The sequence below is a fragment of the Phoca vitulina genome, unplaced genomic scaffold (assembly GCF_004348235.1).
Source record: "Phoca vitulina isolate PV1807 unplaced genomic scaffold, GSC_HSeal_1.0 scaffold1, whole genome shotgun sequence".
NCBI lineage: Eukaryota > Metazoa > Chordata > Mammalia > Carnivora > Phocidae > Phoca > Phoca vitulina.
In genome coordinates, this window is record NW_022589704.1 from 25,043,147 (window position 1) to 25,060,596 (window position 17,450).

Here is a 17,450-nt window from a genome sequence, read left to right on the forward strand (position 1 = left end):
TACGTAGCCCCAAATGCTGAAATCTAGTCTCCAATTTTGCATATGATTTTTATATAATTTGTTATGCGATTTAAAAAATAATTCATTAGGGGGCACCTGGTTGGCTCAGTCGTTAAGTGTCTGCCTTCGGCTCACAGGGTCGATCCCAGGGTCCTGGGATCGAGCCCGACATTGGGCTCCCTGCTCCGCGGGGAGCTTGCTTCTCCCACCCCACCCCCCGCTTGTATTTCCTCTCTTGCTGTCTCTATCTCTCTCTCTCTCTGTCAAATAAATAAATAAAATCTTAAAAAAAAAAGAAAAAGAAATCTTAGAAAAAAAGAAGGCTTTGCCTTTAAAAAAATAATAATTCATTGAAGTTTCTGATTATATACATACAGTGTGTGTATCAAAATCTACTAAACAAATTCTGCACTGCAGAGTTGGATTCAAATAAAGGAGATGCTCTGATGGAGATTCTTTTTCCCATTTTACAGAGAATTTTGTAATTCTTTCTGAGATTTATTTTATGTGACTTAATATGCATTTTTAAAAATATAAATTTGAAAATGAAATAGAAGCATATTTGTTGTCAAACTTTTAGACAGAACCCAAATTTATTGATAATTTTATCATCTTCTCCAAATTCTTGCTTACTATCACTACACTTACTTATAATCAAGATTCTGTTCAGCTACTTAAGTAGACCATGATGTTCACAGAAGCGTAATAATAAACAAGTCACAGGGTCACAGTGCACTTAGCATTGTAAACAGACACTGTGGAATACTGTGATGGTTTTCAAGACCATTTCAGTAGGAGTTGCCTTTAATTATTTCCTTATGCTGAGAGAGAACAAGCTTTTTGTCTGAGTTTAAAGTTTAGTTCTTTATTTAACTTTAAAAAAAGAAACTTCTATTTCTCTTACTTGCTTTTTTACCCAAGCATAAATAAAAACCTAAAATTTTAACATAAGATATAGACTTTTAGTACTCAGAGTCTCTCTCATATTTACCCTTCATTTTGTTTTGTTTTTTTCTCACATAGGCAAGAAATTGGCACACATTCACATACCTTTTCTCTGCTTATTCATCCTCTCTGGCTAAATGGCAAATAAACTGAACATCTAAAATTACCTGAATTTATCCCTTTTGGCCACACCCAGCCCACTTTATGATCTCGTATTTCCCACCCAAATCTCATCCTTTAGACCTGTCCTACCCCCTATTGTATTCTGCTTTATGTCTTCTTCCTCCTTCCTAATGCTGTGTCCAAACTGTTCTTCACAATGGTAATATCCTCCTCCATGTCAATCCATTTTTATTATCTCAAGACCAATTTTATTTATTTTTTTAAAGACTGTATGTATGTATGTATGTATTTTAGAGAGAGAGAGCACAAGCAGGGGGAGAAGAAGAGGGAGAGAGAGAATCCCAAACTGACCACACTGAGCGCAGAGCCCAGAGCCAGGCTCCATCTCAGGACCCTGAGATCATCACCTGAGCCGAAACTAAGAGTTGGAGGTTCAACAGACTGAGCCACCCAGGTGCCCCTCAAGACCAATTCTAAAGTGTGCCTCCTCCAGGAAGCCAAAACTAGTGAAACTTTCTCACTGATGGCTATTTTATCCCTTTGCATGCCATAGCATTCACTTGGGATCTAGAATCATTTCATAGAATTTTGGAATATTTGATCTATAAAGTATTCTAGGGCCTTGCTACTTAAAATGTGTTCAAGGACCATCATCATACATAGATATCACCTCGAGTTCTGCAAAAATGCAAATTTCAGCCCCAGCCTTAGACTTATTGAACTAGAATCTGCATTTTAACAAGAACCTCAGGTAATTTAAATGTACATGAAGTTTTAGAAGCACTGTCCTGGGGCATTGGTATTGTGCTAACTTACTTTCTTCTCTTCTGACGCATTTGTCCTGGCTTCCTAGTTAGATTTTATTTTTCTATGTATCAAGTCTCCTAAAACAAGAAAGAAAATTTTGATAGAGTACATGGACATAACTGAGATCTGAGTCTTAGCTGGAGATATCAGAACTGGAAGGGCTTCAAAAAGTAGGATTGAGAGCCCCTATTAGCCTAAATTTCTTTAAAGTTGGGGGGGCGGGGATGAGGGGGGGTGGGGATGAGGGGGGGTGGTGAAGGCAAATCTCCTAGCTTAGTATGCCTCAAGGTAGGCACACTTTTATACTTGTGTTCACCCAGGCAAAAAGCATGAGAAGAGAAAGGCTAGACTCTGAGGGAATAGTGAGTGATCCATACAACAAAAATATTGTTTGTCAAGGAAAGTGTACTTGTGTGTTTTTCTGTATGTCTGAGAAAGAGAAGCAGGCAGAGGAAGAGGGAGAGGCACTGACTGGAATTGAAAGTTATAGAACCTGAATTCTTTTTGTTTTGTAGTTGGTAGAACCCTTAACTCCCAGTGGTACGGCACCCAATCAAGCTCAACTTCGTATTTTGAAAGAAACTGAGCTCAAAAGAGTGAAAGTACTTGGCTCGGGTGCTTTTGGAACAGTTTATAAGGTGAGTAAAAAAATAACCCATGCCACCAGTTGTTTTTTGTTTCAGACTTGTCTTAAATAATAGCCAGAGTTATTGCTCTAGCTAACCTAGAGGAGAGGAGAACCTGTATCATATTGAGAAGTTGCTACACAAATGAAATCATTCATTTTTATTGAGCAAGCTGGGATGGAAACTGGCATTGGAAAGCAGGAAACTGTCACAAAAAGCCACAGTATTCACTTTCCATGCCCTTCTGACCTGCTTTTGATAGCATCTCCCTGTTGGCAAATTTTGTCCTTATCTAAAATACACAGCGCTAGCCCATTTTCCTTCCCCCTACACAGTGCTCCATGGAATCCCAGACAGGCCTGAGCCATATGCCATACTCCTCGCTCTTCTTTTCTTCTGCCCTTTTATTCCCACGTCTCCCCATCAGGATGGCACTGCCTATCTCCTTAGGATCTACACAAATGTGCTGATTTGTTAACAGGATAGGATTAGTTCCTAAACCACTTTTTTGCCTATCTGTTAACAGATATAATTTAGCAGAATATTTTCAGTTTTGATGTCCTCACCATTATATGCAAACTAAAAAAGTGACTTTATTTGTGAAATTCAGGTTAGATAGAACGAAGGGTGAAATCGTGGGTTTCCAATAAGAGAGATATTTTTGGAAAGGCAAAGTTCAGATAATGTCATCTGCATGTTTACTTATTTAGCTTAATTATAAAACCGATTCAAAGGCCAGGCCTAAGGTTAATTGTGGTGAGATTTATTTTTAATGTAAGTAACAACTATAAGAAACTCTGCTGGGTTAGTGCTAAATCCTTCTTGTAATATCCATTGTGACAGTTCCCCAAATTTTACTTTGACAGTTTTATATATTTCTTAAAGCTATATGCAAGCCTGCAGTTTTTACAAACATTTCTGTTAAAATAGACTGGATCTTAAAAATTTTGCACTTTAAAATGTTCATTTTTTTCCTACTTAAAACAAATATTTATTTAACAAAAAATATTAACAATTAGAATATAAACCTTAATTTTCCCTCCTGAGTGTTCCAAAAATGATTTAATCTCTTTAAAATAAAATTATCTTATTCTAAGGCCAAAATACAGAAATTTCTTAATCTCTTAGTATGCATATTTTGTTCAGTTAAACTCAAAATTATTAATTGAGCACCTAATTTGAATAGAAACTATTCTAGGCTGACTTGGTGCTTTCTGGTCTTCAAATTCTTTGTATGTTTGAAGAAATACAATTTATCCTGTTTTTCTATTTATATTATGCTAGAAATAAGGGACTTTCAAAGATAACTCAATTTTGGATTGTTCCTAGCATATAATCAGACTTTTATTTTAAAGATGGTATTGTCTGGAAAGTGAATTTTATTTTAAATCATGGATACCATTTAGACATTTAATTATAAAGCTTTATAAATGTTTTTATTATGAACAACTATTTGCCTATGTCCAAGAGCATTGTACCTTTACTGAAATTACGTGTATTGAAAGTTCCATACGTATGTTTGAATTTTATACTTACAGTGTGTTATGGTTGATCCTAAGTTTTAATTAATATGTTAGTTCTTAGCAAGGCATATTGTCTTAATCTATAAAGAAGTATCCTTGACCACAGAAATGCAAATTAGCTTAGCTAATTATTTGGTTGATTTTTCTCCTGGTTGGAGATATGCTGTGTTTAAGCATGAAAGATTTGAACCAATACCATGGGTATTAGTGTAGTTGAATTTTTGTCTGGTCAGGCCTAGAAAATAATGACTATACTTATTTAAAAAGCAGTACAAATTAATTCACACTGAATTTATATCCAATTCCAAAAGTATACTTTAGGAATATTTTAACATTCATACTCTATAAAGTAACCCCCATGTGGTTGCTTTATTGAATAATGGTAAGCCTTTCTCTACCCTAGATACCATCACTAAGAAAATGTAGCCTATGGATCTTGGGCTTCCCCCCCCCATTTCTACATTAATAATTAAGAAAAAATTATACCACAAGGAAACTTGGCTTATTTTTTTGTATTTGACACATAGATTTCCCTATTCACTTTAAGAACATAACTCTTAAATTCACCTCCTAATGGTTAAAGCCTTTTTTTTTCTGTATTTTTCTGACTTTTTAATAATTCTTGTGTTTAGGTCTCCTCTTATATTATTGTAACTTTAAATAACACAAATATATATGTTTTAGCATAGAAGTACAAAGTGAAAAACTTTTTTTTTTTTTTTTACTCTATGACTACAACCAACTGATATTAAGAAAAACTAGAGATACTCTCTTTAGGAATAAGAATTTTTTCCCCCTTTCATTTTAATGTTAAAACTGGACTAAGAAGACTTTTTTCGATGTCAGGGCTAATAAATTAAAATTTGAGATTTTCTTGCTTCTGTATTCATTTGGGACAATATGCTTTAAAAAAATTCTTATATAATTGATGCATCCCCCTATGTCTTATCAAAATTATTGTCCTAAATCAAATGGTTGAATTGTTTACTCAGGAATGCTGGCATTTACCTTAATGTTGTACTTGACTCAAGCTCTATCTACTTTATACTTTCCCAGTGTGTAGATCCTGTTCAGATATTATAATTATATTTTTGTAGGAAAAGAGAACTGGCAATGACCAGTATAGATATTTTATATTCAGAGATAATAAAAATCCTTGAAACACACATACACAACATTTGATAATAAAAACAAATTAATATGTGCTCGGTACTCCCTAGTACTTGCCTTTGAAAACTAATTCTTAAATAATCGCCTTAGTAAACTAATTCTTAAATCAATCCAAACTTCAGGAACATGAGAATATGTCTTTTTATTTGTTTTAGTTGCAGAATAATTAGATAATATTAAAGCTGAAAAGAACCTCCAACATTACTGAACCCAATCTTCTAAATTACAAATGAGACAACTGAAGATCAAAAATTTGAACAGTGTTCCCCAAGTCTCTTTAAGAAGCTGATATATCGTCCAAATCTAACATTATTGTATCTTATTTCATTTTTGTCACCATTAAAAGCCTTTTTCACACATACTAATTGACTTTTATAATAGCAGTGCTTTATAATATAATAATAAACACCTTAAAAGCAGAATAAATATATGATTCATCTTCAGATAATGAAAGCAGACAACAAAGTTGCTATGTAACTTGTAACATACAACAGGTATTAGATAAATGTTTGTTGATTGAATAAAAGAATATAGAACGTCTAAATTATTTTTTAAGAAATTAATAGATTGAGTGGTTAAATCAAATTTTGTTTCCGGTATAAATTTGTATATCTTCATGTAGATTTAATGTGATTTTTTTCCCCCAAAGGGTATTTGGGTACCTGAAGGAGAAACAGTAAAGATTCCTGTGGCTATTAAGATTCTTAATGAAACAACTGGTCCCAAAGCCAATGTGGAGTTCATGGATGTAAGTATAGATAGACACCAGGCAATCTCATTTTTATCCATTATTAATAGACTGCTTTTAGAATAAAAAAAAAAGACTTCACTACTTACAAAATTTCCTCTCTAGAAATGGTATACTCTATAATTAAAACCTTGAGCAGGGGTCAGCAAACTTTTGCTTAAAGGACCAGAGAATAAATAGGCTTTTTGTGCGATGTGGTCTCTGTGGAAACTACTCAAGTCCATCCTTTTAGTAGGTAAGCAGCCATAGACACTTAAAAACAAAACACAAGAATGGGCATGACTCTGTTCCAGTAAACTTTATTTATACCAACAAGCTGAAGGCTGAAGGCCTGCAAACCAAATCCTGCTCCCAAGGGCTACGTATTTAACCACTATGCAAAGAAAGGCAAATTGCATTTGGAGTAGGAATGATGATCTGAAAAATTAATTGGGCTGCTTTATTTTATTATTGTTATGATCTACTTACCAGAAAACATCAATCAAGATTAGTTTCTATAGTAAATTAGTGTTAAATTTAAATTAGGAACCTACCTAAGTCAGATAATTACCAATTGAAATTTACTTTTTTTCCAGTTCAAATTCAGAAGACAAACCTTATGGGTAGTAAGTTCCAACTATAGAAAACTATAGAAAAATAAGAGAGTTCTGAAGAATAAAAATTCTTTATAAGGTCAATCAGAACTTTTAAGATTTCCCCTAGCAAAAATTGTAGATTGAGCTACTCAGCAAATTTCAGAAGGTAGGACAGATAAAATATCTATGTAGTATGCTGTTATTTTTTTCACATTCAACACAAGGTATCTTGCCAGGGGTTCTATCAAAACCCATATATATGTTCTTTCTCGTTTAATATAATGTCTTCAATAATAAGAATGATTTTGATTTTTAAATGACCTTCATATGAAAGATGATGCAAGCATATGCACTTTAAATATGGATTGCTATATATTTCTACCCAGTTTCTCTTGTAAGCTCTTTTGTAAATTGATGTTGGATAATTTATTTGTGTAAAATGCTTACTCTCTTATATCGGGCTGCTTTTAGTTCAGCAACGTATTGGTTATTAGAAAATAGGGCTGATAATTAACTGGTACAAACCAGCTGCTCTGATCAGTTGGTGCTGCACCTTACCAGTTGCTAAATATTTTGAATACCACCCTTACTTATCTACCAACACCTGACAAATACTGAATCCAGTAACTAAATGGTGTTTCCTTCTGTAGGTGTCTAAAAGTTCTGACACTCTCTGCAGCTACATGTCCTGGCTCATGTAGTAAAATGTAAAACTAAAGTCTTTTTTCAGTGATGTCACAATCAATTTGATCTTGATTATAGGTATATAGTTGTGAAGGGAATTTTCTAAGTAAAAATAATGAAGAAAAGGACAATGAATATAAACAGTGTATGCTAATATGTAAAACTGATTAAAAAAAAAAAAAAAATCTTGACCAGCCTAGACTGCAGCCAAAGCTGAAATTCACAAGAATGCTAATAATCTCTGCTGGAGGCTTGGGCAGCCATTTTTGTCATATTTCCATGGAAACAGACTGGCAGAAAGGGGTTAAGAGGCTACAAAATAATCACCTAAGAAAGAAGCTCTAAAAGCTTCATCATGATTTTGAATGATTATTTGAAAGCTCCTAACCCCATCCATTTTTTTTTTCCTGATCTGAAGTCTATTCCCATGGAAACAGGAGTGGGGATGGCAGCTTGAAATCTTAGATTCTACTGAATTTTAGATGAGGCTCTGATTGAGCCATGAAAGGGGTTATTTTCCTAAAGGTTGATAAATCTGGTGACCAACAGACTCCAAACAATATGTTCTTTTTAAAAGTTAAAGAAATATTAAGGAAAATATTTTGACTGAGCCTCTCTTATCTCGCGGATAGATGCTAGAAGATTGATAGATTGGTAGACTGGATGCACTGGCAAAATTAATGATAAATTCAGTTTTTTTAAACAGGCTGGTGTAATTTTAATGCAAAATTACCTACATTTCATACCAACATTTTTAGCTCATCTACTATGTGTGTAAATCATTATAAGTAATTAAATAACATATCAAACTGCAAACAAAAGCTTCATGTATGCAAATTTATTTGTAATTTGGACCTAAGAATTAAGTTGAAGTTGCTAATATTCCCAAGGTCATTAAGATAAAAGTCTTATTTGACATATCTCTTAGTTTGGGTTCTTCCATAAGGTAGAGTATTCCAAGTTTAACTTTCAAACTAAAATAACATCTACTGCAATCATGCTACCTGTCTCTTTTGCAAAATAGAGTATGTATATATTTGTTTATATGCAAATGTTTTATACCATTTTAAAGAAAGAAAACAAAGCTTCTGAAGATAATAGAAACTGCATGCTCTTATTAAACATTAGATCTCTTTGCCCCGCCCTACCCCACAGCGTGCAACTTTATACTTGGGGTAGAATATTCTAGATTCAATAACTACTACTACTAAGTTTATTAGATGTAGCTGTGTGTTACTGGTTACTTTAATAAATGACAAAATTCAACAACTTAAAACTCACTACACCCAATAGTTCTATTGATATCCAGGGGCACAGGAGATGACTTTTATATTTTCTTAGAATTTTTACCATAGGCAAAAATAAATAAGGAACAATTTTTATTCTATTAAATGCTAAGCTAAAAGTAGGAGAAGGAGAATTTGGTCACAAGGCTGTAACTCAACTCACCTGAATATGTCTAATGGATTCATAATGACAATAATAACACACAGCTAGTGAATGGCCAGTATGTCCTTAATTCCCATAAAGGAAGATCACATTGAACAACATTAAGAAAATGACCCTAAAGGTCCACCTTCTTAAGAAAAATATCTACATTTATACACACTTCTAGTTTTTGTTTCAAATAGCACCGTTTCATTGGAAGAACACAGGGTTTTTGTTTTATTTTGTCTTGTCTTTTGTGTTTTGTTTTGTTTTTATCCATCAAATGGTATAGAACACATACTTAAAAAATGTGGCTATTGAGCAAGATTCCTGGAATTGGGGACCGTGGTCTGGTCAAATCAGACAGACTCCAGTTTGTCTGAATTTCTACTACTGTTGCTTTGTTGTTGTTGTTGTTGTTGTTGTTCTCTGACATTTAAGCTCCCTATCACTTGACATTATTCTATATGCCTTGGAAGTGTGTATGTATTTAAATGTTTTATTAATTTATTTGTTTTCTTAAAAAAAATCTTGAGATGAAGAAAACGTAATTACCCTAAATTCCAGTGACTGAATAATAATACTTCAGCTTAGTGCTCCAGTTTGTTGGCTTTAGCGTCAGCTTCCCCATGCCAAATCAACCACCTAGTTCCCAGAAAGGTGCTCCAAGGAAATATGTTTCAAATCACCCAGACTTACTGTTTAAATAATTGTATTTTTAGTAAAAGAAGAACTTGTTGCCCTCTCCCTATACAATGGGAAAATTTATTTATCTTACACAATTATTTCATTATTTTCAGAAGAAATGTCCATGTGAATTGTGCTTACATGTTGCTCTTCATTGTACTGCCTTTATGATATTCAATGACTTTTTTTTTTTATTGTATTTATTTACTTCTTTTTGAGAGAGAGAGAGGGAGAGAGAAAGTGAGCCAGCATGTGAGCAGAGAGGGGCAGAGGGAGAGGAGAGAGAATCCTAAGCAGGCTCCATGTTCAGCTCAGTACAGAGCCAGATGTGGGGCTCGATCTCATGACCATGAGATCACGACCATGAGATCATGACCTGAGCAGAAACCAAGAGTCAGATGCTTAACTGACTGAGCCACCCAGGTGCCCCTATGATATTCAGTGTCTTAATAAGAGTTGTTCCAACTCTAACTGATATGATATTAATGGGGTGAGACAAAAGAATTTATTAATAGAGTTTATATTTTCTCTCAGATTATAGCAGACTTACAAAATTATTTGATAAGATGTTTTGTTCAATAACATTAATTTCACATTATAAAAATAACATTTTTTATGCCTATGACTTCATAGAGTTAACAGTAACTCTTAGCTAGATCCTGTAACATACTAATAATGGATTCTTAAAAATTCATATAATTTAATCCAATGATATCTTTAGGTCTTACACATTTTGCTCATTTGCATATGTGAATACAATTAATCAATTTCAGAGGTAAAAATAAAATACAAAATTCCTTTTTTAAAGAAGCCCATTACTTAGAAGTCAAAGGATTCTATACCACTGCCATGATCTTGAGAAGTCAGTTATAAACAATTCTTTTTTCCTTAAGAGAAATTATAGCTAAAATAAGGAAAGTTTTGGGTAGTTACTTTGCTTTTAAAAATCAAACAATATCTTCAAAAAGAGGTTCTATAAACTCCATTAGAAACAGAAGTTAGTCTTTCAAAGTGCTCCTAAAAAGAAAAGAAAAGAAATGAAAAGAAAAGAAAAGAAAGGGAAGGGAAGGAAAAGAAAAGACAAGATAAGAAAAGAGAAATTTACCAGTAACTGAAGTAAATCATTTCTGTTAGAGTTTATTCCATTAAGCCTTGTTTATGTCCTGTTAACTGTATAGAACTTGATTAGAAATGGCATCACATCTGAAATCACTATTTCAAACACCTCATTCTCCAACCACATTCTCCTGCCCCTCTGGTTCCTTTCCTATTGTACATCCTTGAGGAACATTTTACCCTTTTAGATATCACCCATATATCAACTCTTCTGTTTCTCACTGCCTCTCAGCTGCCCCTTCCCTTACATCCCTCCTCAAACAACTTGGATTTATGGCTCACTGTTATAATCGCATTCTTTCAAAAATCTTCAACTTTCTTGCTTCTCAAAATTATGCTGGCATTAAGCAATTCTGGAAATACTGAAATTTCTCAGTGCCATGGTCTAGAGCTCTTTTCAATTTGCATATTTTCTCTAAATTTTCTCACTGGAATACCAAATTTCATCTCTAGTGTATTTTATGAATCTGACCTCATCTCCATCCTTGATATCTCCAAGTTGAAATCTCAGGGGCATCTCAAGTTTAACACATTCAGAATGTACCTTTATACCTTCTCTTCTAAATCTCTTCTACATTCGATCTTACCCATGTAAATAATTTGTATATCTATGCACCCTATTGTCCCTATCAGAAATTTGGCATTTGTCCTTGAATGTCACAATCCCTCAAACTACCCACTACCAATTCAAGAGCAAATGCTTTGATTCTATGCCAAAAACACATTTGGAGAGCATCCTCTTCTTTTTATACTCCACTGCTGCCACCTTAAACCAAGCCGACTTCTTCAGCTTGAATTATGATAATGGCCTCTAGTTTGATCTCCTTACTTTTTAATATGAGTCTTGAATTGTGTTACTCCTCTGCATAAAAACTATCAGTGGCTTCACTCAAGCAAAATACTAAATCCTTGCTTCCTGAGCTCCTCATTACTTTTCCAGTCTTCCTTCTCTTCATTGACTTTCTTTCTACTCCTTACAAGCCAAGTAAGACAATGCCTTTGCCTGGGGTGTCCTTCTTCCAATTACACCTGATGAACTCTCAGTCATCCTCATTTTCTCAGCTTAAGCATACTTCCTCAAAGATTGCTTTTCTGACCCCTTAATCCATATTATAACCTACTGACAGCACTTAGAAATTTTCCTTTGTGCATCAATCATGATAGATTATTACATAATTATTTGTGCTAGTTATTATTGTAGAAGCTCTCAGAATGTCTTATCTTTATTTGACATATTGTACTTGGATCATTTTCCTTAAATATTTATAATGCTCATCTCTGATTTATTTCTACAAACTCAAATTTAGTAGCTGTCTTGAATCCAGAGTAACAATATATCTCTGAAAAATAGACCTTCCATATTGACTCTGTAAGTAGGACTCAGTGTACTCTCTGAAAGCCCTTTAAGAAGGAAAACCCCAGGGTGCCTGGGTGGCTCCATCAGTTAGGTGTCTGCCTTCGGCTCCGGTCATGATCCCAGGGTCCTGGGATCTAGCCCCACCTCAGGCTCCCTGCTCAGCGAGGAGCCTGCTTCTCCCGCTCCTGCTCCCCCTGCTTGTGCTCTCTCTCTCTTTCTCTCTATGTCAAATAAATAAATAAAATCTTAAAAAAAAAAAAAAAAGAAGGAAAACCCTTTGTAGACTTTTGTTGCTTGTAGGAGGCCAGTAACCTCCCCTAGTGGGAACCTTTGGAATGCTTCTCTGCAAATGTTTCCATTATATATGGGCTGGTAGGACTAGGTTTCATTTTTACCTTCTTCTTAATCTTGAGTTCCTGAAATTTTATGTAGTGGTTTTGGGTAGTGTTTGCTTCTCTAATAACAACCTGTTATTAGAGTTCCCCCCAGTCCCACCCTGGTCTCTTGCCTATTTAGATCTATTCCAATAGGAGTAAGGATGCGGATGGGATCCTGTATAAAAAGGGGGGGGGGGGGGGGAGTTCGATCTTATCACAGATTTTGGCAAAAATAAATAATAAAAATAATTGACTGCAGTCATAAATCATTGCTGGTATCAGTTACTGAATTTAGTAGATATTCTAAAACTTGAGCTTTGAATATTGTCTTAGGGAGTACTAAAACGTTTGAAAATAGGCAACATACTTGACAAGTTTTACATTCTCACAGGCTTAATTTTTCTCTTGAAGCACCTGAAAGAGACTACCTAAAACCAAAACAAGTTTCTCTTTGTAAGATGAGTCTTCTCTGTAAGATGTAACTTAATAAGTTTTCTGCTTCTGTTTCTCCAAAGCATTTCTTGGATTTGTGTGCATGAGAGGACATTTCTCAAGAGCACATAGTCTACTGTACCAATATTTAAATTTGATGAATGAAAATTAGGAGTCTGTTAAAGGCATTAGTTTTCCATATTGTAGGTATTTTCCAGCTTTGTAAACTCTACAGTTTGGTGAATTTCATAAATCATTAGGGGATGGATGTATTGCTGTGCCACCAGAGAAATAGAAGAGAATTAACACTGATCATGTGCAGTTTCTGACTCCAATCTGAATGGTATTGGCTAATTATAATGGCTTAGGAAGAATCCTCACTCAGTTTGATTGCAACAGTAGGAAGAGCTGTTTATAATATAAAGCTTGTTGCTAAAATTCAGGTAGAAAGCTCTTGCCCATAGGGCAAGCATAGACCGGGAAATAGAATTCCCAAAAACTTAGCAAATAATTTCAGACTTATCAAACCTTGATATGGATGTTTGGTTAATGCTTAATGCTCTGTTTACAGATTCAAGGATACAAAATATTGTTTCTGCTAGAGGAAGGGACCACCTGAATAAAATCCTGGTTTACATTATGTGGCATAAGGTGATTTCAGTTATTCATATACCAGTGATTTGATTCAGGAAATGAAGGCTTAATGTGCTGTGATATTTTCAATAGCACACACACACACATATATGTGTATCTACATAGTGGAGTGAATATATATTAATATTATATATTATTATATACTATAAATACTTCTGTAATTATATTATTAATATAAATAAATTGTAAGTAGTATCTATACTGTAAATACATATATTTCAATCTCATCATTACCACTTTGCATAAGATGATTACCATAAATCTCTATTTCTTTAAGCCTGTTAAAACAATGAGTTGTTCTATACATACTACATAAACAGCTCATTTTTTTCCCAGTAAAAATAAAAATATCAAGATATTGTTTTGAACATTTCTTTTTTTTTTTTTTAAGATTTTATTTATTTATTTGACAGAGAGACACAGCAAGAGAGGGAACACAAGCAGGGGGAGTGGGCGAGGGAGAAGCAGGCTTCCTGCTGAGCGGGGAGTGCAATGCGGGGCTTGATCCCAGGACCCTGGGACCATGACCTGAGTCGAAGGCAGACGCTTAATGACTGAGCCACCCAGGTGCCCCTGTTTTGAACATTTCTAAATGCTGCTGCAGCTCCTGCAAAGCCATGTTTTTAGTTCTCATAGCTTGCAGTTGTTGTATAGATGGGCACAGTGTGATTAGAAATAAGAATGAGCACCTCTTGGAGGTAGTAAAATTATGAGACCGGTTTGTCACAAAAATAAGCAATCAGTGAGGGCTCTTTCTCTCAAAACTAAAAAGCTTACGGTTTTCCACAGTGATTGTAGCCACTGCAGTTTTATCTAGGGTTTTGATCCACTTACAAATTTAATCTAACTCTCAGAACTTAAATGTTCCATTATCTGTTAGAAAATAATTAGAAGCTGTAAGCAGAAGTCTGCATACACGGAGTTCCTTGGGAGTCCCTAAGCTCATGGAAGCAAGGCATTTGATGGATACTGGTCAGCTGATATTGGACCAGCAGCTAATAATAGCAGGAAATGCTGCTGAGCTAGGTGAGAAAGTTAACTTGGGGAAAATGAAAATGAAACATTTGGGATTTATGGTCAGAAATAAATTTCCCTTTTTCATTTGTTTCCTAGTAAGAAAATAGCCAAGGGAGCCAGTTCTTTTTTTTTTTTCTTTTTTTTTTTGATAATTTATAATTAAGATCTAAGGGCCCACTTGATCTCAACCATATTCACTGTAATTTCCTTGCATCCTCACAAAGAAGTTTTAGTTAATTAGGAATATGTTTGATATAATGCATACAAATAATAGGTGAATCTGACCAATAAATTAAAAATTGTCTGCTTTAGCAAGCATGTGGTAAATTAACCATAGAAAATATGTATAAGCTTTTTTGGAGGGTTGCAAACAAAAGGGGTTTGAGTACAAAACCAGAAAAATACTTTCCTTTTGTGAGTAAAGTAATGAGCCAAGTCCCTTTAACATGAAAAATAAGTTAATTTCAAAATGAGGATGGCTCATTCACTTAATGAACATGTCACTATATTCTCATTAATGAAAAAGTATTTTATTCTTTTGCAGAGAGATGCTTCACAATACAATATTCTCTAGTTTTTCCATGTAGTGTTGGCTTAAAAAAGAGTGGATTTCAACCTACATTACTCTATTTTCTCTAATTTTCTACTAAATTTATAATGCATATAGTAAGGTATAACACCTAAAGCCTGTGTGTTATTTTTGCATCCCCAACAAGGTTGTTGATATCTTTTGATTAATAGCTACTTGTAACTCCCATAATACCCACTTACTGAGTAGTAAGATTTTAGTAAATATTTATTTTTAGTCTGGAGGGATGGATATACTTACTTCATTTGTTTTTTAATAGACTTTTATGGAGTGCCTACTATGCGCAAAGTCCCATGCTGTCTTTGTACTCTAGGGATTATAAAGATCACTATCATGGTGTAGCCTTAAACTTGGTGAGATTTGTCTGGTAACATTAAACTGATAAAACAATGTTTTATCAGGATGGAACAGAGGAAGTATTATAGGAGAGTAGTAGAAGAAAATACTATCATTAATGGTGGGTGGATTTAAGGATCGTTTAAACTCTTCACCGATGCAGGAATACCAGTTATTTGGCCGTCCAATTTATGTGATTGCATTTGTCTAAAATGCATGCATTTTGAAGATTTTATTTTATTTATTTATTAGAGAGAGCATAAGCAGGGTTGGGGGGAAGCAGCAGAAGGATAGGGAGAAGCAGGCTCCCCGCTGAGCAGAGAGCCTGGGGCAGGGTTCTATCCCAGGACCCTGGGATCATGACATGAACCAGAGGCAGATGCTGAACCAACTGAGCCACCCAGGTGCCTCTAAAATGCATACATTTTAGAAAAAAATTGACCCTTGTTTCAGTTTATTTTTATCTTTATCTTATTTTTGCCATATTTATTTCATAGATTTATTTTTATATATTTTATGCCATATATACATGTGTTTATATGTATATATATCAACCATCTTGTATGTGATGGTGGGGTTTGTTGGTTTGTTGGTGTGGAATCTGCTTTAAGTCAGGAGAGGATAAGTTAATATACAAATATTTTCCTATAACTTACTTAACACTTACTCCCTCGAAGTATGATGTTAAAGTTTAACACAGTTTTCAGATGTAGGTGCATATTTAAACCCTGAAATTTGTTTCAAATATGTTTATTTTAAAAATATTTATAAATATTATATTTCTATTTTACTTGAAAGCAAGAACTTGTTAGTTTCCATTTTAATGTGATTGTTAGTTGTGGGGATTAATTTATTAAGAATATTTGCCTATAAATGCTGGCCACCCAAAAGAATGCCACAAATTCTCTCTTATTTTATTGGATTTAGGTATAAATATATTTTGAAAAGGTTCTGTTCTTTTTTTACACTCGTACACCCAATTAACTCTCAAATAATGTCCATGACAACATTTTCAGTTAATCTTTATATTTTTGAAAGCCATGGAATAATATCAACAGATTCATTAAAGATAAATCAACTCTTCTGCTTAATAATCTAATTGTCATTGAAGGTAACTGCCTGTAGAAAAAAGAATTGCCATTTTAAAACAACACTCATTGTTTTCCCACCTGAATCAAGTTGTATTCTCTTATAATATCTATCTATCCCTTTAGTAATTTTTTGTTACAGTAAATCTGTATTTATGTATATCACAGACATTTGTAGCTGTTAAGAAAATAACATTCTTATTTACCACTGGATATTAAGATATTTATAAACAGTGTGTGTAATTGTGTTGGCAGAGTTTTCTAATTGAAAATGAGTACAGGACTTCCCTATTAAAGCATGAAGTCTTTGCACTGCTTCTGAAGTAAACAGAATTGCTATTAACAGACTATCGGGCGCCTGGGTGGCTCAGTTGGTTAAGCGACTGTCTTCGGCTCAGGTCATGATCCTGGAGTCCCGGGATCGAGTCCCGCATCGGGCTCCCTGCTCAGCGGGGGGTCTGCTTCTCCCTCTAACCCTCTTCCCTCTCGTGCTGTCTCTCATTCTCTCTCTCAAATAAATAAAATCTTTTAAAAAAAAAAAACAAAACAGACTATCATTCCTTCACTTAATGCTTTATCTGTAGTCCAGTGGAAATTAACCGCCACCATCTACATCAAAAAATACCCAATTTAAACATATAAGTTAGAACTGCAGTAAGGCATATGTTATGGTGAGATGAGCAGTGGGTGAGAATTCCTCAATTTCCCTAATGTGATCCATTTGAAATTACTATGAAGTCTGGAAAGACCCTGATTTCCAGGTATTCTTTCATAGTTTTCTTCTTATGTAGGCAGAACAATACACCATTTCATAGTGTAAGTGAAGATGAAGTACAGAACATTTCTCCAGTAAATTTAATTTTATCTCTTTACAAGGCTCATGCATCATGGCCCATTTTCAATCAATAAATTATTTTCTCCCTTTTAGATTTAGACTTTGATTAGCTTGAACTTCTTAAAGCAGTATCAGAAAAACAAAAAAGAAACAATTTATGTAAAATCTGTGAATTATGATCCAGGTACATTGAATACATTTTCTTCTATTCATCATGGTAATAAAGCAACCAAGACCAGCAAAGTATATTTTGGCACACAGACTTACATAATTAATGCCAACTTTTCGTAATAAGATGAAAACTTATGTTAAAGAACTTCCTATTATTTAAGG

General features: G+C 34.2%; 1 protein-coding gene across 5 annotated transcripts in view; it reads left to right on the forward strand.

Annotated features, from left to right (window-relative positions):
• ERBB4 (erb-b2 receptor tyrosine kinase 4) overlaps positions 1–17,450 on the forward strand; it is a 1,092,681-nt gene that overhangs the window by 890,495 nt on the left and 184,736 nt on the right. For all 5 annotated transcript variants that reach the window (XM_032402964.1, XM_032402981.1, XM_032402953.1 and 2 more), the window contains 2 exons: positions 2,391–2,513; positions 5,844–5,942. In XM_032402964.1, coding sequence (XP_032258855.1) covers positions 2,391–2,513; positions 5,844–5,942 — 222 coding nt within the window. The remainder of the gene's footprint in view (positions 1–2,390; positions 2,514–5,843; positions 5,943–17,450) is intronic.